Raw genomic sequence first — 27044 nt, forward strand, 5'->3', positions numbered from 1 at the left:
TACAACATATGGATTTTGGGGGGACACAAGCCATAACAGACCATCCAAAGAGATACTGATTTATACCCCAGAAGCTCCTTTTTTGCAGATGTTCTTTAGAAATCATATCTTACTGCAAGTTCTTCTAAAGTTTAAAGCAAGAGGAGGCAGTGAGAAATGGAGCCTTTATAAAGCCCACAGGCAGACAGAATTACAGTGTCTCTCTCTCTCTTTTTTTTTTTTGGTGAGGAAGATCAGCCCTGAGCTAACATCCATGCCAATCCTCCTCTTTTTGCTGAGGAAGACTGGCCTTCGGCTGACATCTGTGCCTGTCTTCCTCTACTTTATATGGGACGCAGCCACAGCATGGCCTAACAAGCAGTGCATCAGTGCTCGCCTGGGATCCGAACCCCGGCCGCCAGCAGTGGAGCGCGCGCACTTAACCACTACACCACGGGGCGGGCCCTACAGTGTCTCTTAAAGGGTATCCAGGAGTCTTCTGCTATTGAACATTGTGAAAAAAGGAAATTAGACAAAAGCTTTCCTTGTTGAGACAGTTCCTCTTAGGACCCCAAGGTGAATGTTGCCATTGTGAGCCCTGCCTGGGTCTGCTGCACGTCCCAATTATATCTGCTGATGAAAGCACAGGTAGGAAGTCAGGCTGCAGCCACCAAGGCTCACAACTGTGCGGGATGGCCCAGGAGAAGAGACTGGCGGGGAGAAGCCCAGGCTGTGCCCCTGGTGGCATGGGGGGAGGGAGCGATGATGGAGTCAGCACACAGCTATCTCAGTGAGGCAGGTGTGGCTGACGATGCACAGTGCAGGGATGTGGGTGTGGAGAGGAGGGGGCTCACGTGCTCCCTTCTGTAGCCGCCGAGGGACTGAAAGAAGCTTTGTCTGGGCCCGAATGGAGAAGCAGGACCCAGGCTAGGCCAGCAGGGCGTCATTCAGTCAGAAATCAGAGTCAGAACAAAGAAGGCCTTTCTTCATTCTAAAATTCCAGAGGTGATTTGGGGCTCTTAGGGACCAACGGAGAGGCGAGAACCCATCTCCCTGCGGAGACAGTGCAGAAGCCAGATCACTGGGCTTCAGCTCTGAAAGTCTGGGTTCCAGCCCTGCCTTTGCCCTTTGGCGGCCTGTGACCTTGAGCAAGTCACTCAGCTGCTCCAAATCGCAGTTTCTCTTCTACAACTAGGGTGATGGTGAGGCTCAAGTGAGATCATGTATATGAAGGTGATCTTTCTCCAGTTATCAAAAAATAAATTATTCATTACTCATGTCCTTTGCCTCTGATAGCTGGCCTCTGCCCATGGTCCAGATTTCCTCCAGGTTTCTGAAGTCCATTTTATTCTGGAAAAAGAGCCTAACATTCCATGGGCCTGCTGTAAATACGATTAGATACTGTGTGTTTTATGGACCGTCCCCAGGGCAGAATCCAAATAGCAAAGGCTTCAGGGGCCCCTTTATTTCATGGCCTTTTGCTTCCCAAGCTGTCTGGCTCTTTTCCTGCTGTGTCATCAACGTTTGCTGTCACACACCCCCCCCACCAGGCTGAATTCAGCCTCCCTCTTCTTTGGACCCCTGTAGGCTGGCCACTGTACTGCACAACTGCAGGCAGAGCCATGCACATTGTCATCAATGTGAATGATACCCCTGGATTTGGGCAGTATACAGCCTGCACAACTGAACCTGGCAGCCCTTCCTGAGAGGATTGCTGCACATCAGTTCAAGTATTTCTTCTCTATGTGCAGTCCACCAGAGTAAGAGGGCGTTGTGGAGATATACAAGGTCTATTACTCTTTGTGTCCCCTCTCCCTGCCAGCACAGTGCCTGATATGCAGGAGACCCAGAGTACACAGTGAGTGAGGGAGCAAGCAAGAAAGTGAGGGAACAAACTAGCAAAGGGAAGAACCAACTGCCTGCCTGCCCATTTACGTCAGCTCACAGATTATACTGAGCACCGAGTATGTGCCTGACACTGCGTTAGGCTCTGGGGACACAGTAGGGACCAAGGCAGACAGGATCCCTGCCCTCAAGCAGCTCATCAGCTACTCACCACTGTGCTGCACGGCAGAGCTGGGACTAGGTGAGCTGTGTCGTGTAAGTGCGGGGTCAGATCCTGTGGGTAATTGTGATATTTTGTTCGTCGTGGATCTTTTTGCATGAATGTTTATTTTTTAAAATACTGCATTAAAATAGTATTCCTCTTGATTACTGAGTTTTTGGGCACCCACTTAAGTTTTGTGCCTGGGGCCAGTGCCTCACTTCCTTCACCCTAGTCCTGGCCTGAAACAGAAGAGAGGAAAACTGATTATTTATATGGATGTGCTGCCCTAGAAATAGCTGATGTGGTTCCCACAGGTGTGCATGTCTTGTGAGGGCCCATCCAGCTGTTTCACATACCCCTGGGTGACCCTGGGGAATGCTGGATGTGACCAACATTACAGTGTCAAAGCCAGAAGCGCCTGCAGGTATTTTTGCTGTGAGTTGTGGTCTCTGATCTCTCTGCAGGATCCACACTCAGTTGGAAATTTCTACTTTTTCAGGCTTTGATCTGGTGACTCCACCTGCATTTCCTCTGGGGATGTTTCCACAGTAGCTGGGTGGCCTTAGCTGTGAGTGTGACAGGCAGAGGTGTCCCATTCCTTCTGGGGTGCCCCCCTCCCACTGAGCTTCCCATTAGCTATTCCCTTTCCTGGCCCAGGGGTGCTCTGCCTTCCGCTCGCCCCACTGCCGGGTGGGTGGAGAATCTTGATTTTCATGATCTGGGTTGATGAGACTAAAGCTCAGAAACCGACAGTGCTCGAGTTTGTTGGGGTTTTGCTTTTGCTGTTAAGGATGAAAGGAGGGCCCTCTTGTCTGGGATGAATTAAAGGTGAAAGCCATTAAGAGAAGCGGAGTGAATGCAAATCCAACGCCAGGGGAAGGTGGGGAGAAAAAGTGCATTGAGTTGGCATAATAGCAACGTGTAACCCAGACAAAAGTGAAATTAAATGAGTTGTTTGAAAAGTGTCAGCCCTGGAAAAGTGGCTTTCATGATGGAAAAGCATGCCTTGTTATTTACAAATTCTGGGCCTTGGGTCACACAGGTCTGGGGACCCCAAAAGGCCTTCAAAGAGATACTTCTCCCCAGCTTGCGATAATTAGTGTTCACCTCTTTTTTTTTTTTTTTTGGTGAGGAAGATCAGCCCTGAGCTAACGTCTGATGCCAGTCCTCCTCTTTTTTTTTTTTTCTTTTCTGAGGAAGACTGGCCCTGGGCTAACATCCGTGCCCATCTTCCTCTACTTTATATGGGACGCCGCCCCAGCATGGTTCCAAAAGCAGCACGTTGGTGCGCCCCCAGGATCCGAACCGGCAAACCCCGGGGCCACCGCAGCGGAGTGCGCGCACTTAACCACTTGTGCCACCGAGACAGCCCAGTGTTCACCTCTTGCATTTTCCCTGTGTGCCCTTCCCACAGCTTGGCCTCCCTAGTCTAGCCGTAGGGTGCATTCTCTTGGCCCAGCCTGATCATATCACCGTCCTTAACACAGCCCCGCGGCTCCCCACTGCCCTTGGATTGAGGCCCGATGCCCCAACGTGGCTGGAAGGGCGGTTCCCTCCTCCTCACCCCACTCTCCACCATGCCTTCCCCACTCTGTGCACTGTGTCTCAGCATCGAGCTAATGGCTGTCCCCTGCACTTGCCATGACCTCCCACCCTCTTCCATGAATTGTTCTCCCCTGTGCTCCCTTAGCGCCCAGGATCCTCCCCCATCAGAGCCCTCATCACATCGCGCTGCATTTGTCTGCTGACCTGTCTGGCTTCCCTACCAGACCAGAACCTCCTCATGGGCAGGGACTGTGTGTTTGCATCTCAGTAATGCTGGCAGCAGCACAACTCCTGGCACTGAGTTGCAGAATAAAACATGAGCGTGTGGTCACTTCCATCAGAGAGCCACAAGCCCCAGCACCGAAGTGGCTTGGTCTTAAAAATCACCCCTGCCAGGCCTGGGCGGGAGTTCTGGCCCTTGAGCACACACAGGTGTCTGAATCTTTCCCATCTAGTTTCCTGTCTTGTCCCGCAGGTTCTCGATGTGTCCGGGGCAGACATGTTGGCCAAGTCAATCGCCAACTGCCAGGTGGAACTTCTGGAAAACTGTGGGCACTCAGTGGTGATGGAGAGACCCAGGAAGACAGCCAAGCTCATCGTCGACTTTTTAGCTTCTCTGCACAACACAGACAACGACAAGAAGCTAGACTGAGGCCCCGACTGCAGCCAGCACTCAGCACACAGCATCCGCTCCCATCTGCAAAATCTGACGCGGCCACCACTTCTCAGGGATCCTGCCCCAAGCCAGCGTCCCTGAGGAAGCCAGTCCCCTGTCCCCGGTCTCAACAGATGCACAGAGCTTCGGGGGCCACAAGGAAATCTCCAAGATGTTTTTCACAAAATGGAAACTCATATGGAACAAAATAAGAAAACTCAGCCATGAAATCTACCGAGAAGTCTTCAAGTTCATGTCACAAAGTGGCCACCTTGGACCATAGTCACCAAGGCCATTCTCTTTAAAACATTCCTCACAGATGGAGACTCGAGGTGTTTCTGTTGCTTCAGACGTTCTCCCCTGCATGGTCAGTGGCTGTTTTAGGAGCATTAGTCCCCATTCGCTGAGCCCTTCTTGTTTATGTCTAATTTAAGTTTTACATAGAAGCCCATATGTGAATGCAGTATCAGCTGCAAGACCAGGGAGGAGAATGACAAGCTGTGCAAAATAGCTACATGTGAGGAAGGGTGGTGTTGTGCTTCTGCCAGCCCTCGTAGCTGCTGGAGCAGCGGAGAACACAGGTGGGGGGTTTGATGGGCCCCACGTGTCAGGTATGTCATGCGTGAACCCAGCACAGTCGCAGTATGATGAACACCTGGCAGGATGGGTTTTCTGGGAATAATTTATTATTTTTTAAAGTAGGACTAATGAAGCAATAATGTTCCAGACATCTATCTAAACAGTCACTCGGGGTCCACACACAAGCACCTCGGGGGCCTCTTTTCTATCTTGCTGTGCTACTGAAAACCCTTGGATGTAATGTTTGTTAATGAATTCTGTGAATTCTGTGAACAATAATGTGATTGAAAATAAGTCTAAACAGGTGTAAAAGTGATCACAATGACATGAAATAAATTTAAGAAGTCTACATCAGCAACATGCAGATGGTTTCTATTTCTAAGCTCCTAATTAAATGCAATGTTGGCAGATTCTCTGTTAACTTTAAAAAGCGCTTTTTAAATTAGGACTTATTCTACAGGCACTGGAAGACCTTGCTTGGGTGGGTTATTTGTTTCATTTTAAGAAATCATGTTTGCAATTTTTATTCAGTTGAAATGGTATATCAGAAACAAAAGGCAAGAGTCATCAGACTGTTCCTTTTGACTCTCTTCTGTTGCATTTAGGAACTCTAAACTTCCCAGGACCTTCACTCTTTCAAATCTTTTTACAGAGAGTCTGCAGCCAAGTAGTTCTGGAAATAAAGTGAGGTGAATTTTATAGTTTACATTGGAATCTGGGAGTTGGTCTGAATATTTTAATTTATCAGAGAAGAGTGGAGCATAGATCTTAAAAACAAGAAGATACGAAAATGTGATGTATCACATGTGGGATGCAGCTAAAGCAGTGCTCAGAGGGCATTTTATAGGCCTCAGTGCATACATTAGAAAAAAAGAAAGGCTGACAATCAATAATTTAAGCTTCCACATTAAGAAGTTAGAAAGAGGGGCCGGCTCCGTGGCTTAGCGGTTAAGTACGTGCATTCCACTACGGGCGGCCCGGGTTCGGATCCCGGGCGCGCACCGACACACCGCTTCTCCGGCCATGCTGAGGCTGCGTCCCACATACAGCAACTAGAAGGATGTACAACTATGACCTACAACTATCTACTGGGGCTTTGGGGGGAAAAAGGAGGAGGATTGGCAATAGATGTTAGCTCAGAGCCGGTCTTCCTCAACAAAAAGAGGAGGATTAGCATGGACGTTGGCTCAGGGCTGATCTTCCTCACACACACACAAAAAAAACTGCTTAAAAAAAAAAAAAGAAGTTGGAAAGAAATAATAAATCAAACCTAGAAAAAATAGAAGGAAATAATACAGATGAGAGCAAAAATCAATGAAATAGAAAAGAAAGTAGATATTAGACATGCTGCTTGTTCTAATCTCCCATATTCACCAAGAATTCCGAGCTTAGTGAGGTTCTGGGAGAGGGCGTCAGTCTTGGTGGGTTTGGGTGATGAGAGATGGTTTCCAGAGTCACTGAAGAAGTCCCAGGCCTGGGATAAGTACCTCAGATCAGAAACCCTACTAGGTGCAGGAAATGTTATGCCCTGGGTTGACCAGCAGCTCAGGATCACATCCAGAGGAGCCGCTGCAGGGCACCCACAGTGGGGTCACCCAGGCAGGGGCGTGTGCTGGAAGGACAGTGGCAGGGTCTGCAGAGGAATCAGCTCCCACTCCTCTGCTGTCACCCAAAAACATCGACTGGGAGTCACGGACAGATCATACGAAAGAGTCATTTTTTTTTTTTTTTATTCCCCCAGAGCCCCAGCAGATAGTTGTATGTCATAGCTGCACATCCTTCTAGTTGTGTATGTGGCACACAGCCTCAGCATGGCCGGAGAAGCAGTGCGTCGGTGCGCGCCTGGGATCTGAACCCGGACCGCCAGTAGCGGAGTGTGCGCAGTTAACTGCTAAGCCACGGGGCCGGCCCTGAGTCATTTTTGACAGACCTATCAAGTGGGTTTTCATGGTTCTCCCTTGGGCCTGCAGTTCTCGTCTCACCGTGCTAGGAAGACTCGAAAGCAGTAAAGCACGGCTCCCTTTGGCACCCCGCTTCCTGCCTTTGTGATTATGAAGAGCTTGCTAGTTCCTGCCAGCTGCCTGCCCCCCAAGCCACACCCAGCTAGGCCCTGTGGTGTGTGCCTTTAATGACAGTCTTGGAAAGAAGAAAGGGGTCATTCATCACAGCCCTGCCTGAAAGACTGCCAGAAGCTTCTGAAATAACAATGGAAAGCCCCAGGAATCACAAGTGGGCTCTTGATCTCACTGCCTGGAGTCGGGCCTTCAGGGCTGCTCACGGTGGACCCTCCTGGCAGGTTGAAGAGGCTGAGGGACAGGCAGTGGTTAGGACTCAATTTGCCGTCAGTCTGGGCTTCTTGTCCAGGGCAGAGGCGACATCAGGAGTGACTGATGCAAGAAACATAGCTTGACGGTGCTGTCCGTGTGTGTAAGTCTGTCTCCCATTTGAGCCCCATGGGGATGAGTATTCCCCATCCCAGGGAACCTTACTTGTTGTTTTATCCAAAGGAAGTTCCTAGAAAGTGCTGAGATTATAATGTCAGGCCAGGCTGGAGGACTGAATCCTGTGACGATGTGCCAGGCATATTCTAAATGTTTTTCATGTATCACCGTATCAAGCTCTCACACAGCCCCAAGAAGTACCTATGACCTGTGCCAATTTTACAGCCAAGGAAACTGAGACATGGAGAGGTGAAGTATCTTGCCCAAGGTCAGACAGATAACAAGTAGAGAGAAGCCTCTTGGTTTATGATTGAAGGTGACTTGCAAAGAGAATGCTCTCACGGTTCAGGCAGGAGTTCTCTGGCCCGACTTCCAGTGGAGCCTGGGGCCCTGATGGCCACCTGGACCAGGCCAGTGTGTGACAGCTTCAGCCACAGATCACTGAGACCACACCTCGGGCCTCTGCTTGGAAAGTGACCCAGTCATTCACTCAGCAAATAGTTAAGGACATCCCATTGCCCAGCCTCCTGCTAGGCAGGAAACAAGCTCACCTGGGTTCCACCATCATCCTGCTAAGGCTGCCTCAAGGAACAGCCTGCCCTCATCCTTCCAGTGTCTTTAATACCCAGGACTGATGTCAAGCCTTCCCTGGAGGGCTCATTCACCTTGCTGATAGCCTCCTCCCTCCCCCATACTCTGGAAATGATCATCAGTGTTTTTGTCCAAAGCAGTTTTCTGGAGAGGAGAAGTCTCCTCTGTCTTTCTTGTTGCCCCTCAGCGTCAGGCGTGGGAAGCATCAAGAGATGTGGCCCTGCTCCTAGCTGCCACTCCAAAAGCAGGCGAGGCTCTGCTTGGGATCAGCTCAGGCACCCTTTGAAGGGAAGGTCAACGCTTTGGACTTCTTACCAGCCAGGGGCTTTTCCACTGTCTTCAGACAAATTGTAGGTTTTAATTAAATATAAATGCTGAATTTAGGTCCTCTTATCTACTTTCCAAGCCCTGGATATCGATCTCAGGACAATCATGGGTTGGTTAATTAGCATTGTTCTAAAATGATGTATGCAGCTTTTAACATCCACAGGTACCAGCCTTCTGCTTTGGGGGACTGCCTGTACTAGACCAAGAAGTCTTTTATTAAAAGTGGCAGTTCAGGGCCGGCCCCGTGGCGTAGCGGTTAAGTGCGTGCGCTCTGCTACTGGCGGCCTGGGTTCGGATCCCGGGTGCGCACCGACGCACCACCTCTCCAGCCATGCTGAGGCCGCATCTCACATACAGCAACTAGAAGGATGTGCAGCTATGACATACAACTATCTACTGGGGCTTTGGGGGTAAAAAAAAGGAGGAGGATTGGCAACAGATGTTAGCTCAGAGCCGGTCTTCCTCAGCAAAAAGAGGAGGATTAGCATGGATATTAGCTCAGGGCTGATCTTCCTCACACACACACAAAAAAGTGGCAGTTTATTACGTCTGTTTCAGAAATGTTTGCTGGAATAGTCTTTGCCCAGGTTTGGGAGCAATTTTTTTTTAACACTCTTAGTCTCTCTCTCCCCTCCTCCCCTCCCTCGCCCCATCTCCATTTCATCACTTTATCTGTCTCACATCCAATCTGTCTGTCTCTTGCCACCCACACATACAGGCACACACAGACACACTCTCCCCTAACAGTGGGCAGCCTGGCTCTTCTGATCCTTCATCTTTTAACTCTTCCAACATCACTCCTTTAACATACAGACTGGGCTTTCTCATCAGCCTCTTCTCCCTCCCCCTCCCATCCACCCCAAAATTGGATGACGCACATACAACCCCTCCATTCCCTGAAAGGAAGCAAAAAAATAGAAGGTTTTGTGGAGGGAGTGGGAGTGGTCACAGATGGGGCAGTGGAGATGTCCTCCAATTACCCACCAAGGTCAGAGCCAGAGGGATACAGTGCTGGGCTGCTGTCCAGGTACCCCTGCTGCCCTGGGGCTCTGGGGCCCAGTGTTGCTGCTTGCTGGGCTGGAAATCACCAGGATGTGGGCCTGGGCTGCCTGTGCCTGTGACAGAATGAGGGGGTTGTGTGACCATCATTAGCCTAGTCGGGGAAAGGGAGAGGACACCTGATGGCTCCTTTCAGCAAGAGGACAGCCTCTCCCCCTCGGCTCCGGGAAGAACCTTTCCTTCATTGGTTTCTGGATCTTTGGTATCTAAACCCTCAAGGCAATGACCAGGAACCTTAGGGCACACCTAGGAAGATGCTAAGCTCCAGCAGGGGATGGGAGGAGTTGGAAGGATTCTTAGGGGCAGAAAGTGGCACTACAATCCCAATTACCCAAGGTCAAAGCTGGCTAGGGGTGGGTAAGCGTCACTGAAGTGCAACTGTTGACGTGAGTATAGGTCTACACTCCCATGTCAAAGTGCACAGAGTTAGATGTGATTCCGAATTCAGAAATTTTCCAATTTTAGAAAGGTATCGTGGTGTGTAAACCATACATTATGTAACACCTCTAATGGGGTCTGGGGCTGCCTTACATGATCAAATGCATTCATATTTCTGCTGTGCAATGTATGAATATCCACAGTAAATGGGACAAAAGCTATAAAAAGCTTCACCTCAGTTCAGATTAAGTATTGGTGCCAGATGAGGAAAGATTTCGTTTGCAGATTTTTCTTGGATTTCAGGCTTGCAGATAAAGGATGGCCAGCCGGCATTTCTAGTTCCATCTCTCCTGCCTTGGGGGTGGGGGGTGGGAGTGGGAAGCAGCATCTTGAGGAGGAGCCTATTCTTCCAAGGTAGGAGAGGCAGGCAGACGGTGCGGTCCACAGCTCCCTCTTGTGACCATAAGGGGCAAGTCCTGATTTTTATTTAACAATTATTAGTATTATAAAAATGATGCCCTGTCACTTTAAACTAAATCAAACAAAACGTATACTAAAAAAATGTAAGCATCTCCTACACGTTCTGCACAATCCCACCCTTCCCCCATCAGTGCACTTGGAACCCTTCTATGTATGTGTATGGGGGCTTATACATACATACATACATACATACATACATACATACGTATAAACAGAGAGGACACTGCAGTCAGTTTGTGGGTTTTCTTTTTTACATAAACAGAGCCATGCTGGACATTACTGTTGCCCACCCCCCCACCTCCACTTGCTCTTTTCACTTACCTCTATATCTTGGAGCTTTTGTAGGTCAGAACCCACAGATTCCTGTAATGGGGATGCAGAGTCCTCCAGAGAAAGTGTGTGTGCTGTGGGGGGTGACATCTTTGTAAGGACCCCTCTGAATCCCTGGAAGAGGATGTCTGAATTTTAAGAAAGGATCTTAGGGTCCTCCAGAAACTGGCTGCTTAATTACAGAGTGGCTATCCCCTCCCCAAATTCTCCCTTTCTTGGGTTCTGGAGCCCTTTTCTTGGGGAGAGGTTTCTCAGGAAAGTCTCCTCCATCATTTAAATATATCTCAGAAATGCTAGATGAGACAAAGTTAAACAGCTTGGCTTCGGCTCCAGCCCCAACACAAGCAGGAGAATTTCTCTAAAAGAGCAAAAACACCCTCAGAGGACAGCCAGGGAGGGGGCTGGGGGCTGGGGCAGGGCGTCCTGCTGCTCACCTGCTGATGGGGATGGTTTGGACTTGGCAGTCTGGGCAGGAGCTTCTGTTTTTTACCAGTGACTGGTGAGCTGCCCTGGCAGTCCCTGCTGTAGAGGATGCTGCTGCCATCCCTCCCAGGTCCCCTCTACTGACTGTTGCACCCAACCCTCACCTGCTGTGAGCTGGCTGCTGAGGGCTCACAGCTGCCCCTTCCCCCAGAGAACTGCCCTCAGATGACAGCACCTGCCTGGGAGGTTATGCTCTATTCTCTTCCTCTCACCTCCTAGGGTTGCCAGATAAAACACAGGACGCCCAGCTAAATTTAATTTCAGATAAACAGTGAATACTTTTTTAGTATAAGGATATCCTATTCATGGTTTATCTGAAATTCAAATTTAACTGGGCAACCTGTATTTTTATTTGCTCAATCTGGCAACCCTGCAGCTGGCAGTCAAGGACGGACTGAGGGGGAGTAGTAAGACTTGGCCCCTTACCTCCAAGGCTGGAAACTTTCTGATATCATTTATGCTCCAGGACTTCCTATGGGATCAGGCTGAGGCTAGACTTCAGCTGAACCCACATCTTTGCTTAGCTTCTTCCCCTGCCCCATCCTGCTTCCCTCCTCCCTTACATGTTTCACATGAGAGCCATCCCCCAATAAATCACTTCCATGAGGCTCCCTGTGTCAGGCTTGGCTCTAGGGACTAGACAGCAGGCCTGCTTTTCAAAGCTTCCTGTTTGGAGATAATGCTCAGGGTTGCCTCAAAGGAGCAGCTCCCAGCCCTGTCATCACATAGCAGGGATGGAATACTGCATTTTAGGTTCTGGGGCCTCTCACCACCTTAGACAGATGACTTAACTTCTCTGAATATGTTTTCTTCATCTGTGAAAGGCAATAATAATAGTGACATTGCAGAGTAGATGGGATAATGCAAGCAAGCTATCCGGCACTTGGCAGGTCTCCCTGAATGGAAACAGCTGCAGTTTCGTAGCTTTTCACTTCTGATCATTTTCACCTTCTTTGTCCTATCTTCACAATCTGCTGACACAAGCGGATACAATTCCCATGTGATTGATGGAGAGTTGTGGCTGTGGATGCTAAGGGACTATGATCTTACTTGGGCCTCTCTCTTGCCTTTTCTTCTCAAAGTTGTGAAAGCTCCTCAACTTTAGCAAAATCCATTTGGTACCAGTTTGCAAGGTAGGCCAGGGAGGGGAGCTGAACACAGCAGAGGCGGAGGAAGTGTGGACTCAACTCTTTCTTGGCTGCCATAGCTTGCAGGAACATTAAATACTCGAAGTTCTGCCCCAACAACTCTGCTCTGAAATGTCAGAGACAGACACAGAGAGTGTCCTGAATGGCCCTGAATGAGCCAACTGACTCCACCCACTGCAACGCTGGGCAATTTATACAGAGACTGAGGCAGCCTTGTGTGCTGATTTGGAGTGATGTTAAGACACACTGTTAAAAGGGGAAGGCCCCCCTACCGTATCTCTGGGAAACTAAGTTTAAATATGACTTAAACTCATGCCAGTGGTTGCCCCTGGGGAGAGAGAGGCTGTCTGGGTAAGGGGTGGGAGGGAAGCTTACTTTTCATTGCTTATCCCTTTAGACCATTTGAAGTGTATGCCACATGCCTGCAGTATCTACTCAAAAAGTAAATAAAATTTAATTGGAAAACAAAAGTCAACCAACTATTGTCTTTACCATCCAAAGGTATCTCTCTTGCCCTAAACTCTGAATTAACAAGACAGCAGAGAGAATTCAAGCAGCTTGGAAGCCCCTTCCATTTCAGGATCCGGTGCAGGACAGCGAAAACTAACTCAAGCTCTTTCAAGTCCAAAATACACGAGCTGCTCTGGTCTTTCGGGGCTGCAGCCCAGCAGGATGGGTTTGCCAGGTGGCTGGTTTAGGGGACTCTCCCCTATTACAGAGCATTATCTGGGTCCCAGATATTTCACACCAACTATTTTTTCCTCACAACTCTGAGACAGATGCGACTGATCACTCCGTGTGACGGACGGATGAGGAAGCGGAATAAGTGGCAAAGAATGGATTTGAAGCGAGTTGTGGCAGCTTCTGAAACCCAAACTCTTTCGAGAAATGTCACTGTCCGTGGGTCTATGTTGACTTCCTCTACCTCTCCCCCCATCTGGAACAAGCCCTGTCTCCTCTGAGGGGAGAAGGAAGGGAAGCAGAAGCCTCAGGACTACAGAACATGGCTACAGCCAAGGATTGAAGCTTCAGTAAATAGCAGATAGTGGGATTTTGAGATAAGAAATGAGAGAGAAGGTCCCAGCTGACTCAGGCTCAGGCTTGGCTGTGCAGGGTAACCCTTTGCCCCCAGCCCAGGCAGAATCAGCACACCCATTTATGAACTACTGCATTCAGTAAAAGTGTGTCGAGTGCCAGGCACTGGAATACAGCGGTGAGCCAACAGACAAGGCCCAGTCCTCACCCGGCTTACACTCCAAGACAAGGGGGTTTACAGTCGAGTTTTGGCAGCCCCAGCCCTTCTCCCATACCCACCCCCCGCCCCGACTCATAGCACACAATTGGTGGTAGTGTGGCGCAGTGTGGAGAGCACCATCTAGTCAGACGGCCTGCTCCACCACTTAACAACTGTGATCTTAGGTGAGTAACTTAGCCTCTTGCGCCTCAGTTTCCACCTCTGTAAAACAGATGATCATAATAATAGCTACCTTAGGATCGTGCCCGAGTTCCAAGAGATAACATATGTAAAGTTGTTTTCATAGCGCCTGGCACAAAGTACTTGATAAATATTAGCTGCTATTATTATTGTTATTAAATATAAACACTATGTTTCACGAGCGCAGGGACCGTATCTTGTTCTCCACTGAGTTCCCAGTACCTAGCATTTATAATAGGCGTTCACCAAGTACTTACTGAATAAATGCACAGATGAAACTGGGCTTACGTGTGGAGACAGGACCACTGTCCTTGGGGAGTGCTTGACCTACGAGACGCTCAGCAGAAGAGATGTTAGATACAAAGTTGTTAAATGAATAAATGCATGGGTAAATGCATGACTATGAAGCGAACCCGGGCCAAATACACATGCGCGGAGCCCTTGACCCCATGCATACATCCCTACACACGGCTGTCTCCGGAGTGGGCACCAGAGGGCACTGAGCCTGGCGCTCCCAGCTCCTGATCCGGAGTGACGCCTGGGTCCTTAGAACTCTGCGCGGTGACGTCACATCCGTGCCTAGACGTCACACATCCGGGGGTGGGCGGCGGGCAGACACGAGCCAAACGTAAACAACCCCGGAGTTTCTCCGGCCCAGGCACCGGCCTCTACGTGAGAGCTCCAAGCCCTGGCTGACTCTTGCAGCAAACAGGCGTCAGGGAGGCGTCAGGCCGGTCGGACGGAGAGCGGGTAGGCGGAAGCCCACAGCAGAGCGGCTGTTTCCCGGGGGTGGGCTCAGTTGGCCGCGCTGGAGACGCATGGCCACCCGCGCCAGGCGCGCATGCGCAAGGCGGGAGCGACGGCGGGCCGCGCTGAGCGGCCGGAGGTACCTCTCCGCTCCGGCCGAGGACGCCGCGGGCGGAAGGCGAGGCGCGGGCGGAAGGCGAGGCCCGGCCGGGAACTTCCCCGGGCTGCCGTACGACGCGGTCTCGGTAGCAGAGGGTGGCTGCGAGGACTGAGAGCGACCACGTGTACAGAGCGCATGCGCCGGCCGCCAGGTGGGCGCTAAATAAGGGGCGGACAGTAGTCGAAAAAAGTTGAACACTAAGTACCCAACAGTAGGCGATTGAGCTTTTAGAAAAAAGTTATTGACTTTGTCCAAAAGTTACATATTGAATGCTTCCTGTGTGCGATGCACTATTTTAGATTCTTGGGAAACAGCAGTGAACGAGACAGATCCCTATTTCTTGTGGATGGTACATTCTGTTGGGGAGGGGAGGGGGTACAAAGAAAGAAAAAGTGAATTACATAGTTATGGTAGAAAGTGGTAAGTGCTGTGAGAATAAAGTAGAGCAGGGGCATGGGGGGGGTGGAGGTGGGTGCCGTGTTAGACAGAATAGCCACTGGACCAAATCGAGGGGTGAGATTTGAGCAAAGCTGTGAAGGAGGCGAGGGAGTGAGCCGTGTGGCTACCTGGAGGAACAGGCTTCCCAGCCCGCGGAAACGCTAGGAGCGAGGCCCAGGGGCGGGAGGGAAACGTGAGGAGGAGCTGGGAGGCCCGTGTGGTGGAAGGGGTTGAGCAGGGAAGAATGGTAGGACCTGAGGTCAGAGCGTCGGAGGAAGCGGTGGTACAGCTCAGGGAGGGCCTTGCAGGCGGCTGTCAGGACTTGGGCTTTTCTCTGAGCGAAATGGGAACCATTGCAAGGTTTTGAGCAGAGGCATGGCGTGGCTTGAATAAGTTGTAATAGGCTGTAGAGACTAGATTGGGGAGGGAAGGTGAGGCAGGGACACCTCTTACTAACAGATCAGTTAATGAGCATCCCTGCATCCATTAAAAAGGCTGCCTTCAAAGATGATGATGACACCATAGAGGTGCTCACATTTCTGTGGTGAGCCTGGTGAATATGCCAGGCTGTACGGAGGGTTTCTCAGGCATCATCTCCTTTAATCTCAGGACACCCTGCAGAGGGCAGTGCTGTCGCTGACCTTGACCCTGATGCTCAGGCCTGTGGAGAGGTGACTGCTTGGTAAACACTTGCCCCTTAAGTCTTTTTTTTATATACATAACATAAAATTTACCATTTTAAAGTGTACATTTGGTTGGCATTAAGTACATTCACATTGCTGTGTGACCATCACTACTATCCATTTCCAGGACATTCCTTAAGTCTTCATTGTTATTGGCATCCTAAGCCCAGGAACAGTCTTATTCCCCTACCTTGGGTAGCCAACTCCATCGAGGCATTCAGTAACACTTTAAAAACACCTGTCATGGGCCGGCCCCGTGGCTTAGCGGTTGAGTAATGCGCTCTGCTCCTGGCGGCCCAGGTTCGGATCCCTGGCGCGCACTGGCGCACCGCTTCTCTGGCCATGCTGAGGCCGCGTCCCACATAGAGCAACTAGAAGGATGTGCAACTATGACATACAACTATCTACTGGGGCTTTGGGGGAAAAGAAAAAAGGAGGAGGATTGGCACTAGATGTTAGCTCAGAGCCAGTCTTCCTCAGCAAAAAGAGGAGGATTAGCATGGATGTTAGCTCAGGGCTGATCTTCCTCACCAAAAAATAAAAACAAAAACAAAACACCTGTCATGTGCCAGGCAATGAATGAAATGATTGAGGGTCCTTGTTCTCGCTGCCATTCTGGTCGGGAGACTAGTGATTGGGAAAGAAGCACCCAGTAACTATTGCTGCAGTCCTGAAACCGAAGATGCTCTTGAGCGTAGAGGGCTAACACTACCACCATTCAGTCGGTCATATATTCAGTGTTTGTTGAATACCTACTCTGTGCCAAACAGTAAATATTCACGTTTGTTGAATGGATGGTTGGATGTAGCTCCTTGACCCTGATTTTTCATTTTCTCTGGAGCTTGTTATCTGGGAGTGGTTGGAACTGGGCCTGACCCAGAGATGTTTTTGTAAATGCTGGTCTGTAGTTATATGACCTTGGAAAAATCCCTTTCTTTGGTTAGGCCTCAGTTTTCTGGTGCTTTAAACAATGGACAATGTTAAGAGATTGCCTAACAAGGGAACCTAACTTAGAACAAGGTGTCAAAGAAGGTCTCCCTGAAAAGGGAAAGTCCTGGAAGAGGTGAACTTTAAGCTAAAATCTGAAGGATAAGTAGGAGCCTCCAGAGGGAGAGTGAGGTGGGAGTGGAGCCAAGGACAGGGATTCTCTACCGGGGGATCAGTATGTATGTTCTGAGTTCTTGAAAGTTCCAGATCTGTTAGAAATGGCATTGAGTGCCCATTCCAGGCATTCCTCTTCTCCAACCCCTTGCTGTTTAAGCTCAGTCTTTCACAGGGCTGCCAAATAGCCCTGCGCAGGCCTCGCCTCCAGCCTGAGCACAGGCAGATCCAGCATGGGAGGGGACAGCAGAACTACCACCTTTCATTCTTGTGTTCGTGTTGTATGTTGACTGAAAGTAAACAAGAAGAGGGTCTTCAGATCCCACATTTTACTCCTTTATGCTTTTACTTTTATTTGATTAAGAGGCATCATACCAGAGTGGTTTTGATAGGGCTCAGGAGTGGTTGGAATCAGTATGCCCTTGGGCAGATGTTACCTATCTTTGCCAAGCCTCAATGTCTTCTTATCAGAAATGGACATAATAATAGCTTTTACCTCATAGGATGACTTTGAAGACGTATGACCTAAGGCATGTGACATGGTTCAGCACAGAACTGGGTACTCAGGACAAATGCTTGCTGGTATTATATTATTAGAATTTAAATAAGAGTACAGTGGTCTGGCATATATAAAATGTAGAAACTTCCTTTGTGTGTGTACAGGTAACCTTAGTTTGACCAGAATTAGATGAGTTACTGTACTAGGAGTTCTTTAAAAAATCAAATAGGTCAAATTCTCATTAAAAAAGTGAAAAATAGCTTGTACCTTGGTAGTTTCCAGCCCTCTTGATTCTTTTTTTAAAATTATTTTATTGAGATCATATTGGTTCATAACATTGTGTAATTTCAGGTGTACATTATTATGTATCAGTTTCTGTCTAGACTGCATCGCGCTCACCAGCAGTAGTCTAATTTTTATCCGTCACCACAGATAGGTGCCCCTTTACCCCTCTCGCCCTCCCTGCACCCTGTTCCCCTCTGGTAACCACTAATCTGTTCTCTTTATCCATGTGTTTGTTTACCTTCCACATATGAATGAAATCATACGGTGTTTGTCTTTCTCTGTCTGGCTTATTTCACTTAACATAATATCCTCAAGGTCCATCCATATTGTTGCAAATGGCAAGATTTTGTCTTCTTTCTCATGGCTGCGTAGTATTCCATTGTGTATATATACCACTTCTTTTTAGCTCTCTTGATTCTTAATGTAGGTGTGATCAGCACTGGGAAAGATGCCAGCTCCAGCTACCACATATGAAAGAATAGTTTACAAAAATCCCTCCGAGCACCACTACATGAAAGTCTGCCTGTAAGTTCAGTCTCCTACGTTCTATTTTTGATGAATCTGAATAGCATGAAATTTAATGCAACGTATTTTTTCTTTTTAATGTTTTTTACAGAGAATTTCAAGATTGTGGGGTTGGACTGAATGCTGCACAGTTCAAACAACTGCTTGTTTCAGCCCTGAAGGACCTGTTTGGGGAGGTATGGAATCACTTGATACATCAGACACTCCTAAGATCTTTGTAAGAAATACTGAAAGAACACTTTTCCAAACATCATTTTAAAACTTTAAAACCATGTTTGAAATTGCAGAAGCAGACTCAGAAATGATGACTTTTTGGTAGGTTTGTTCTAATATGCCTTCTATTTGACAAGGAACTTGTTAGACAAATGTTTGTTTTAGTGCAGTGCTGCTCAAAGTATGGTCCAGACTGGCAACCTGCAGACTGTTTTTTTACCCATTGCAAACATTGGTGGCTCTCACCAGAATGTAAATCAGCACACCGCTTTCTTTACGGAGAAGGTCTCCATATGAAAAAAACTGAGCTGAACTAAACAGTGTGCTTAGTGATATTTTTGATGTACATTATAAAGCAGTTCTTTGTCTTCCCATAGACCATCACTTTGAGTAGTCCTGTTTTAGCATTCACTTGAAAACAAGTAGAGTTTTGAGAGAGAACAAAGACATGATTCTCAGGAAGTTATTTCCTAATTCGTATATTCTATCAAATCAAAATCTGCTAAGCACCTCATCAAAATTAAAAACTTTAACTTTGACTTAGTTAAAACTTGGCAAAAGACTTGGTTAAGAGGATGAAAAGACAGATTATAGACTGGGGGAAAATATTTGCAAACCACATATCTGATAAAGGACTAATATCTAGAATATATAAAGAACTCTCAAAACTCAGTAGTAAAAAACCAAACAATCCAATTAGAAAAGGGGTAAAAGACATAAATAGACATTTCACTAAAATGGATGTACAATTGGCAAAGAAGCACATGAATGAAAAGATGTTCAACATTGTTAGCCATTAGGGAAATGCACATTAAAAACACAATGAGATATCACCACCTACCTAACAGAATGACTGAATGAAAAATAGTGGTAACACTAAATGCTGTCAAGGATGCGGAAAAACTGGATCACTCATAGATTGCTGGTGGGAATGTAAAATGGTACAACCACTTCGGAACATGGTTTGGCAGTTTCTTAAAAAAACTAAACATGCACCTACCATACAACCAGCAATTGCACACCTAGGCATTTATCCCAGAGAAATGAAAACTTATGTTCACGCAAAAACTTGTACACACATGTTCATAACAGCTATATTAAGAAGAACCCAAAAGCAGAAATAAGCCAGATGTCCTTCAGTGGGTGAATAGTTAAAGTACAGTACATTCTTACCGTGGAATAGGCTCAATAATAAAAAGGAACAAACTACTGATACTGTCAATGCAAATAATCAGTAGCCAATCTGTAAAAGAGATAAGGCTTTACTTGAGCCAAGCTGAGCATTATAACCCAGGAAGGCAGTCTCCACAAAGGAAGAAAGCATTCCAGAGAAACATGGTTTTCAGTAGTTTTATACCTTTTTAAAACAAAGAACATACATTAAACATGCCCAGGATATGTATTCATCAAAGTTTGAAAGAGGTATTCAGTTGCAAATTAGCAGGTCAACATGACCCTGATGTCAGGGAAAGGGAACTTCAGGAGTACTGATGTGGGTGTTACTGATACTGGCATTGTAGGAGGGAAAGTATGCATTCTTATCTTCAAAGAGTGCATTCTTTTACTTTGAGATCATGTTTAATGCATTCTTTAATGGTTAAAGCAGATGTACAGTGTGTGTTTGGTAGGCCATAAGTCAGGCTTCTGTAGTGCAAGCCAAATCAGTTTTAAACCAGAATAGCTACCCTATATACCTGAGTATGTGAAAATTTCTTGCCAATACACATAACAGCTTAACTGAATTTCCAGAGAGTTATGCTGAGTGAAAAGCCAGTCCCAAAAGGTAACATACTGGGTGATTCCGTTTATATAATGCTCTTGAAATAACATAATTATATAATCTGGAGAAAGATTAGTGGTTGCCTGGGGTTAGGGATGGGAATGAGGAGTGGGTTTGGCTATAAAGGAGTGGAAGGAGAGAGCCTTGTGGTGGTTGTATAGTTCTTTATCTTGACTGTGGTGGTGGTTACATGAAACTACCTACGTGGTAAAATTGCATAGAACTATGCATATACACACAAACAAACAAATATGAGTGCATGTGTAACTGGTAAAATCTGAATAAACTCTGGGTTATCAATTTCAGTTTCCTGGCTTTGATACTGTACTATAGGTATACAAGATGTTGACATTAGAGGAGGCTGAGTGAACAGTGTATGGAACCTTCCTGTACATTTCTTTACAATCTCCTCTGACTCTAATTTTTTGAAATAAAAAGTTTAAGAAAGAAAAATCTGTGCACCTTCTATGTGTCAGGTATAAAACCTGGTTCTTGGGGATATAGCTGTAAACAAACAGACATAGCCTCTGCCTCATGGACTGATGGTCTTGGTTATTTTAATAGGAAACCGTGTCGAACAATTAATGGCAAGAATGATGAGTATTATGAAAGAGGAAGTATGTGGGTCCTGTGCGTGAAAGAGCATAGTAAGCGATTGAGCTTAATGTCGGGGATCAGAGAAGGAACAATTTAAACGAAGCCTTGAGGATGAAGAGGCATTAGCAACATGAGGAAGTCCAGGAAGAACATTCCAGGCAGGGGAAGTTGTAAATAAGCAGGCTCAGTACTGCAGCACCATTAAATAAAATACTGCTTTTTTGGAGGAGAAAAGCAGTTGACAGGATTGGTTATTAGAGTTCAAGGGTAATGATGATAATAGTCTGCTAACAGCATTATTCCATGCTTAGGTTGATGCTGCCTTACCCTTGGACATCCTGACCTACGAAGAGAGGACCTCATCAGCCATCTTGAGAATATGTAGCAGGTACGACAGACAGTGGTACATTTCCAGTATAACAGAGCGGAGAGACGGATGGAGAAATAGAGCAGAAATGCTCTCTTCTGAGAGTGAGAAGAGTTTTGTCGTTGTGAGCTCTGAGCAGCTTTTGGAAGTTTAAACTGGGGAGAATATGAACATTCACCCATCAGGAGCTTACACTCTAGAGAGCAAAACTTGTGATTTGCTTACAACTGTAGTGTTTCCCAGTTGATGGTCATGGGTTGCAAACTCAGAAATGTATATTTTAGAAACATTCCTAGTTGAGCTTCATTTTTTTCTCTGCCTTTGACATACTATGCTTTTACTTTTAAAGTTTTCTCATTTAAATTAGGTTTTCTGGTAGAAACTACTTTCTGGAGCATCACAAACAAAAGTACAAGAGAAGTGTTGCAGGGACAAATCTTTATGCTTTCTTGATCTTTCCACAGTGGTCTTGTCAAATTATGGAGCTCTTTGACTCTGTTAGGATCCTATAAAGGCAAGAAATGTGCTTTCAGAGTGATTCAGGTAAAGACTATTCCTTCACATATTCCAAATGAGGCTGAGTAGTGGATCAAACTGCTTTTTAATATATGTCCCATTTTTGTGCTTGCATAATTTTAGTATGGTTCCCATCATCCACCCGGCGGTGGTGGTGGCAATCCAGGACTTCATTGCTTCCAAAAGTATGAGACAAAGTACTTAGATTTTAGATTATATGGGAGATATTTTGGGATAAAACTTGGAACTCTTGTGGAAAAGTCTTAACATTTCATTTATAGCTTAATGCCTAGTGTCTTATATATTGGAATGCTCTTTCTGAGCTTACGACCACTTGTCGATCTAAGGATGCTTAGATGCTCAGGATGCTCTTTAAAATGCTACTCCGTCAGCTTGGCTTATTCTGTAAAACTGGGCATGTTTCTACATTGTTCTGTGTTTCAGTGCAGTTTTCTCCTGATATTGCATTAACTTTTTTCTTTCTCTTATAGGTTTCTCCATTTCTCCTTGCATTATCTGGTAATAGTAGGGAACTAGTATTGGACTGAGTAGTCTTCTTTTCAGCAACATTCCTCTGCTCTCAAAAGAACTTTTTGGTACTAGCACAATGTTTGAAGACTGAAGCAGGCTAAAAGCTCCTGTTGGTGGAATTTGGGGGTGCTGCAAGATGTTCCCAGTAATTTCCAGCCATTGCCTTTGGTGGGGTGGGCTTCAGAGGAGAATCCGCCTAAACCAAGCAGTGTTAAGCAGGCAGCACTTTCAGCATATGCACATCAGAGTTGGAGACCGGGCTGAACTCAGCAGGGCTTTCACACAGAGGGACGTGGCTACCTTCTCAGAATTAACGGGAGATGTCAATCCTTTGCATTTAAATGAAGATTTTGCAAAACACACCAAGTTTGGAAAGACAATTGTACATGGAGTTTTGATCAATGGACTTATTTCAGCTCTACTGGGTACTAAAATGCCAGGGCCAGGTTGTGTATTTCTTTCCCAGGAAATTAAATTTCCAGCCCCTTTATATGTTGGAGAAGTTGTTTCAGCTTCTGCAGAAGTGAAAAAGCTGAAGCGGTTCATTGCTATTATTGCGGTGTCATGTTTTGTAATAGACAGTCAAAAGACTGTTATGGAAGGCTGGGTTAAAGTTATGGTCCCAGAAGCTCCCAAATCCTGAAATATGTGTTTAAAGATGCAAATTCAGGCATTAATATTATTGTTATTGAAGAGTCTCTGAGGAAAACAGGGATTGCTGCTTTTCACCAAGGTGTGGCTGAGAGATCCAGAACCCCATACAGGGGGAGGGGAACAGGTAGAGGGGTGTTCAGATGTCTACTTTCCAATTTGGCCTTATGCTTCACACGGATGTGAGTATATTCATCATTTGTCTAGGTTTTTAAAAATGACAAAAGTATTGGGAAATTTTTCATTTAGCTAAAGGTTCTGCTTTTAGGATTTGAAACCTAGTTAGATTTGCATAAAAGTAATAAACCTACCTATATCTGTGTAGAATATAAGTTTCTCACTGCATTTGTAACTAGCTGGCATTTAATTATTGAAGGCAACAATAGAAGTTGGGTCATCTTTGAGCACCTACCTTTTACCGGTAAATATTCTTAGTTCCTGTTTTTCAGCAGTTTCCAGGTCAGAGTTTATTGTAATTTGTTACTGTTTACACCAAGCTGGCATCTTGCTCAACCTTCAGTGGCACTTGCCTTTCACATGGTTTTCCTGAATTGAGAGAAGGGCTTGTGTGCAGGTTTGGACTCAGTTATGTAAAATCTTTCAGCCTAGCTACAAGTAGCTAAGCCGAGGCCTAGCCTGTGAATAGTAGCTAACTGTTATTGTCCATTCTCCCCTGTGAATGAGATTAGAGGTTGTCCAGAGTTTAAAGCTAACTGGCCCACAGTTAAACAGAAAACAGACCAATCTTTCAGGACGTCAACCAATCTCTATTGGTATTCTAAACCTGGAACAGATCTTGAATGCAAAGTTTCTATTTTAGTAATCCAGATTATTTTTTCCCTCCCTTGAAAATATTGTGGGTTGTTCCCCTCCATTATATAAATAATGTTTGTGTGTTGTAAAATATTAAAAGAAATAAAAAGTATAAGGAACACATGGAGGCCAACTTCTTAAGAGCTGAGGGGTATTGAAGACATTGTGCCTCATGTGTTAGTACTAAATGGTCATCTCCAACACAGCCATCACTTTTAAGACAAGAATCTATAATGGAACATACATGTGGTCTACCTGTGCTCTGTGGTTTTAGACAGTGTCTCTAAACCACAGCTAGATGCTTTGATCAGGAAGGTAAGATCAAGTTTAATTGGTTGGATCAACCCATGTTACCTGGAAAAAAATTTTTTCTCCTGCTGGTGGATCAGTAACTAGATTATTTATTTATTTATTTATTTTACATCAAGGGATCAGTTAAATGGATTACTAGAAAGAATTATTCTAGTCACTAGAGGGCAGTGATGCATATAAATAAAGTGTTTTAAAATGGTTTAATATTGTACCATACTCTAGTTTGTGACGGTGAGATGAAAAGACCAAAATCCATGTGAGAAGCAAGGATGCCATTCTCATGAGTTTCAGAACAGGCAGCATGTGCAGGCTCAGATCCACCTGAAGAAAGCTTATTTACAAGTGAAATACTACACATGCTGAAAATTTGATATAACACTGGAAAATGAAGTGGGGAACTTGAGGCACAAAAGAGGGACTCGAAGCCGAGACTGCCTACTCCTGCAGAACTCATTCTCTGGCCTTGGCAGCAGTCTTGAAGTAGAGTCCATAAATGGAGGGTGCTGTGATCATCAACACTGATAGCTACTATTTTTTCAAGGTCTGATGAGCCAATTTTCTACATAAACTAATCCTTGAAACAACGTTGTGAAGTTAAGTTAACGTTGTTCCATTTTATAGGTAAGAAGACAGTCTGATGCTGTGTGACTTGCCCAAGGTTGTACAGTTAGCGTGCAGTAGAGCTGAGATTCAAACTGGGGCCTGCCTTGCTCCAAAGCATTTCTTTTTTCTATCACCCTTGGATCTTACAATGTTCCTATTACAGGAGCACTGTCAGTTTCTATAATAGTATCTTGTTATGTGGCATTAAAGTATTTGGAACCACCATTCTATAGAATTCTTTTTATATTCAGAATGTTCTAGATCTTATTCCCTGCTACAGTTGTAGCGTTTTCCTATATACTATTACTTGATGGCTTCCACCCATGCCTATCTCCTATCCTTTTTCTAAGTTGACATTCAGTGATTATTTGTCTTCAGAGCAGAATTACTGAAAGAGTTATTCTAAAGATGAAGAATTATGTTCAGGCCAAGTCCAGTGGGGAGGGAGGGATGTCAGATCTGGCTGATAGTGATTTATGCTGTGTAACTCAGAAGTAGCTTCTCAACAGGAGCATTTGCATTTTTTTAATGCTCCCTAGGTGTCGTGGTCGTCTTTGATCTCTGTAAATCAATAAAAAGTTGGAATAGAGAAGTAGGCAGAGCCTACTCAGAGCCAAGATTCTCAAACCACTCACGCTTTGTTAAAGCTGGCTATATGGAAAACTGGCTGGTCATTTTGAACCTTGTATGAGCTGCCAGAAGGAATGACTTTTCCAATGAAAGCATGGGTGACCCTCAAATTAGGAAATCCTCTCCCAGACAACTGAGACGTGGCCTTGACTGTACTTGGTCACATGAGGAATTGAGTACAAAAGTACTGACTAAAATAGCAGGCCGAATTATACTAGGACTTTCCACATAGGGGCATTATAAGACTAATTTATGCAATATTTTATTGCCACAGAAAGATATACCCATCTTAAGCAATTTCAGCCTAATGTACTGGAAAATTGCTTAACAGATTTTTATATTCTATTAGAAACATTTCCATATTGGTGAAATGCCACTCATTTCTTTTTCTGAGCAGCAAATTTTGAGTAGCAACGGGGACAAGGCCTCACCACAGCCACCATTCACCTTGTGTACCTGACCTGTGCATTCATCTAGAAAAAGAAGAAATTGCTAAATGAACACTGGTACTTCTTAGGTAACCACTGGTTTTCATTTTGTGCTGAATTATTAGTCACTTTTATTTTATGTTCTTAGAGTATGATTCATAGACCAATTTATTCCCAAAGAAAATTGCTATTAAATTACATCTATAATAGTTTTTATATTAAAACGTACTCTACCAAAGGTTGACTGTCACTCTGAGCAACTGTGCCACTCTGAATGCCTCATGTGTTGGCATAATTTATTAACTGGCTCTATCTGAGCAGAATAGGAGTGCTGTGGAATTAGTTTGGGCTGTACTTGACTATCTCCAGGGTCCCAGATGTTTCACTTCCTTTGTTCTTGGCTTGTCTTCCTTTGGATTACAAACAGCAGAAACAAGAATTCTCAACATCTTCGGAGAAATTTTCGGTTGGAGCAAAATCAACTAGAAGAAACCATTTAAGTTTAAAATCATAAGAAAACCCGAGACTAACATTGACACTACATACGCAGAACAGGATTAATAGGGGGGCCCACAAACAGTCAACTTCTAGGGCATAATCAATTTCTAGGGTGGCTCTTAGCTATACAGAGTTCATATGACCTTCTTATAAACCCTGGGCAAAATTCTGCTATGTGATGGAAAAATATCAACACGTAAGGGAGATAAGAATGATCAAATGTGAGTTGAATTTTATTGTTTTCTCTCCAGATCATGAATATTTAAAGAAAGAAAATTTTGAGTTGGGAGGTGATGCTGCTTAGGAAGCACTGAGTTTTTCACAAGCTTCTATGATTTGATTTGTAGAGCAGTTGCCAGGTCTTTAGATAACCTGTGGGGCATCTAAACACTTGGCAACATACACGAATATAATTTTTTTTACTGCTAGCCCTGAGTAGTTGTGTATGTGGCAAAAACTGAAGTGCCACGTACCTCATTAGCGTTACTCAGCCTGAGACTGGAAACAAAGCTGATTTGATTCAGATCAGCTCTGGCCTGGGGAGGGTCTCCCCACATTCAGCATGAGCCATTTCAAAAGCCAAATGGATGTTGAGGCTGTAGGGTTTGGGGCCTGGTCTCCAGAGGATCTAGGGATCCAGTTAAGTCTCGGATCCTCAGGGGATCACTGACAAGGCACCGATTTGGGTTGATGAAAATACAGTTAGAAGGCTCACCATTGTATTTATTCTGAGGGGCTGACTTCAGGCAAGAATTTCCAGAGAAAGGGAAAGGCTCCATTGTGAGTTAGTCTCTGGCTTCACTCCCTCAAATATCTGATTTCTCACTTTCGGTTTCCTTTTCCTAGTAAGGAAGACTAGACAAGGTTGCTATTTTAGGATTTTTCCAACTCAGTTGTATGATTTTTTTTTTCATAATCAACAAATAAAATATCGTTATTAGAGACATTTTGAAAAATACAGAAAAGCATAAAAATAAAAAGCATCATGGTCCCACTTCCTAGAGACCCTCAGTTAATATTTTGGTGTGTTTCTTTCTGGTGTTTTTCCTATAAATATATTTTTTCAACTTGAGATAATACAAATGCATATATTGCCTGTTTCACTTACAGTGCTATTGTTAAAAAATAAATAACAGGCCCAAAATGGAATCATTTGCCTCCAGGACAACAAACCAAGACTTAATTACAGT

General features: G+C 45.5%; 3 protein-coding genes and 1 long non-coding RNA gene across 8 annotated transcripts in view; 3 read left to right on the top strand and 1 right to left on the bottom strand.

Annotated features, from left to right (window-relative positions):
* The window catches only part of ABHD6 (abhydrolase domain containing 6, acylglycerol lipase), a 46599-nt gene extending 41088 nt beyond the window's left edge, over positions 1-5511 (top strand). For all 4 annotated transcript variants that reach the window (XM_058561976.1, XM_058561992.1, XM_058561993.1 and 1 more), the window contains one exon: positions 4047-5511. In XM_058561976.1, coding sequence (XP_058417959.1) covers positions 4047-4223 — 177 coding nt within the window. In that variant the 3' untranslated portion in view covers positions 4224-5511. The remainder of the gene's footprint in view (positions 1-4046) is intronic.
* On the bottom strand, positions 1088-14387 carry LOC131417919 (uncharacterized). The gene is made up of 4 exons (XR_009222784.1): positions 13735-14387; positions 10403-10525; positions 9836-10077; positions 1088-2265 (listed from the first exon to the last, which is right to left on the bottom strand). It is a non-coding gene; the product is annotated as an uncharacterized LOC131417919 (long non-coding RNA).
* Positions 14388-14412: 25 nt separating this feature from the next.
* Positions 14413-21963, top strand: RPP14 (ribonuclease P/MRP subunit p14). 2 transcript variants are annotated; one of them, XM_058562021.1, is made up of 7 exons: positions 14413-14535; positions 15432-15504; positions 17818-17915; positions 18007-18091; positions 20817-20893; positions 21337-21415; positions 21880-21963. In XM_058562021.1, the coding sequence occupies exons 3-7, from the start codon at positions 17839-17841 to the stop codon at positions 21934-21936; spliced, it is 375 nt and encodes a 124-aa protein (XP_058418004.1). In that variant the 5' UTR covers positions 14413-14535; positions 15432-15504; positions 17818-17838; the 3' UTR covers positions 21937-21963. The 2 variants fall into 2 exon arrangements, with proteins under 2 accessions (XP_058418004.1, XP_058417996.1); XM_058562013.1 differs by lacking the exon at positions 15432-15504.
* Positions 21964-22045: 82 nt separating this feature from the next.
* On the top strand, positions 22046-24523 carry HTD2 (hydroxyacyl-thioester dehydratase type 2). The gene has a single exon (XM_058562004.1). It carries the CDS (start codon positions 22056-22058, stop codon positions 22560-22562), a length of 507 nt encoding a protein of 168 aa, XP_058417987.1. The 5' UTR covers positions 22046-22055; the 3' UTR covers positions 22563-24523.
* Positions 24524-27044: the final 2521 nt, after the last annotated feature.

This window comes from Diceros bicornis, chromosome 2 (genome assembly GCF_020826845.1).
Source record: "Diceros bicornis minor isolate mBicDic1 chromosome 2, mDicBic1.mat.cur, whole genome shotgun sequence".
NCBI lineage: Eukaryota > Metazoa > Chordata > Mammalia > Perissodactyla > Rhinocerotidae > Diceros > Diceros bicornis.

Coding starts and splice junctions, on each gene's coding strand:
- HTD2 (XM_058562004.1), top strand. CDS start 22,056: ATGTTCCCAGTAATTTCCAGCCATTGCCTTTGGTGGGGTGGGCTTCAG.
- RPP14 (XM_058562021.1), top strand. CDS start 17,839: ATGCCAGCTCCAGCTACCACATATGAAAGAATAGTTTACAAAAATCCC. Junction 17,916..18,006: donor CACTACATGAAAGTCTGCCT/GTAAGTTCAGTC, acceptor TGTTTTTTACAG/AGAATTTCAAGATTGTGGGG. Junction 21,416..21,879: donor GTGCTTTCAGAGTGATTCAG/GTAAAGACTATT, acceptor TTTCTCTTATAG/GTTTCTCCATTTCTCCTTGC.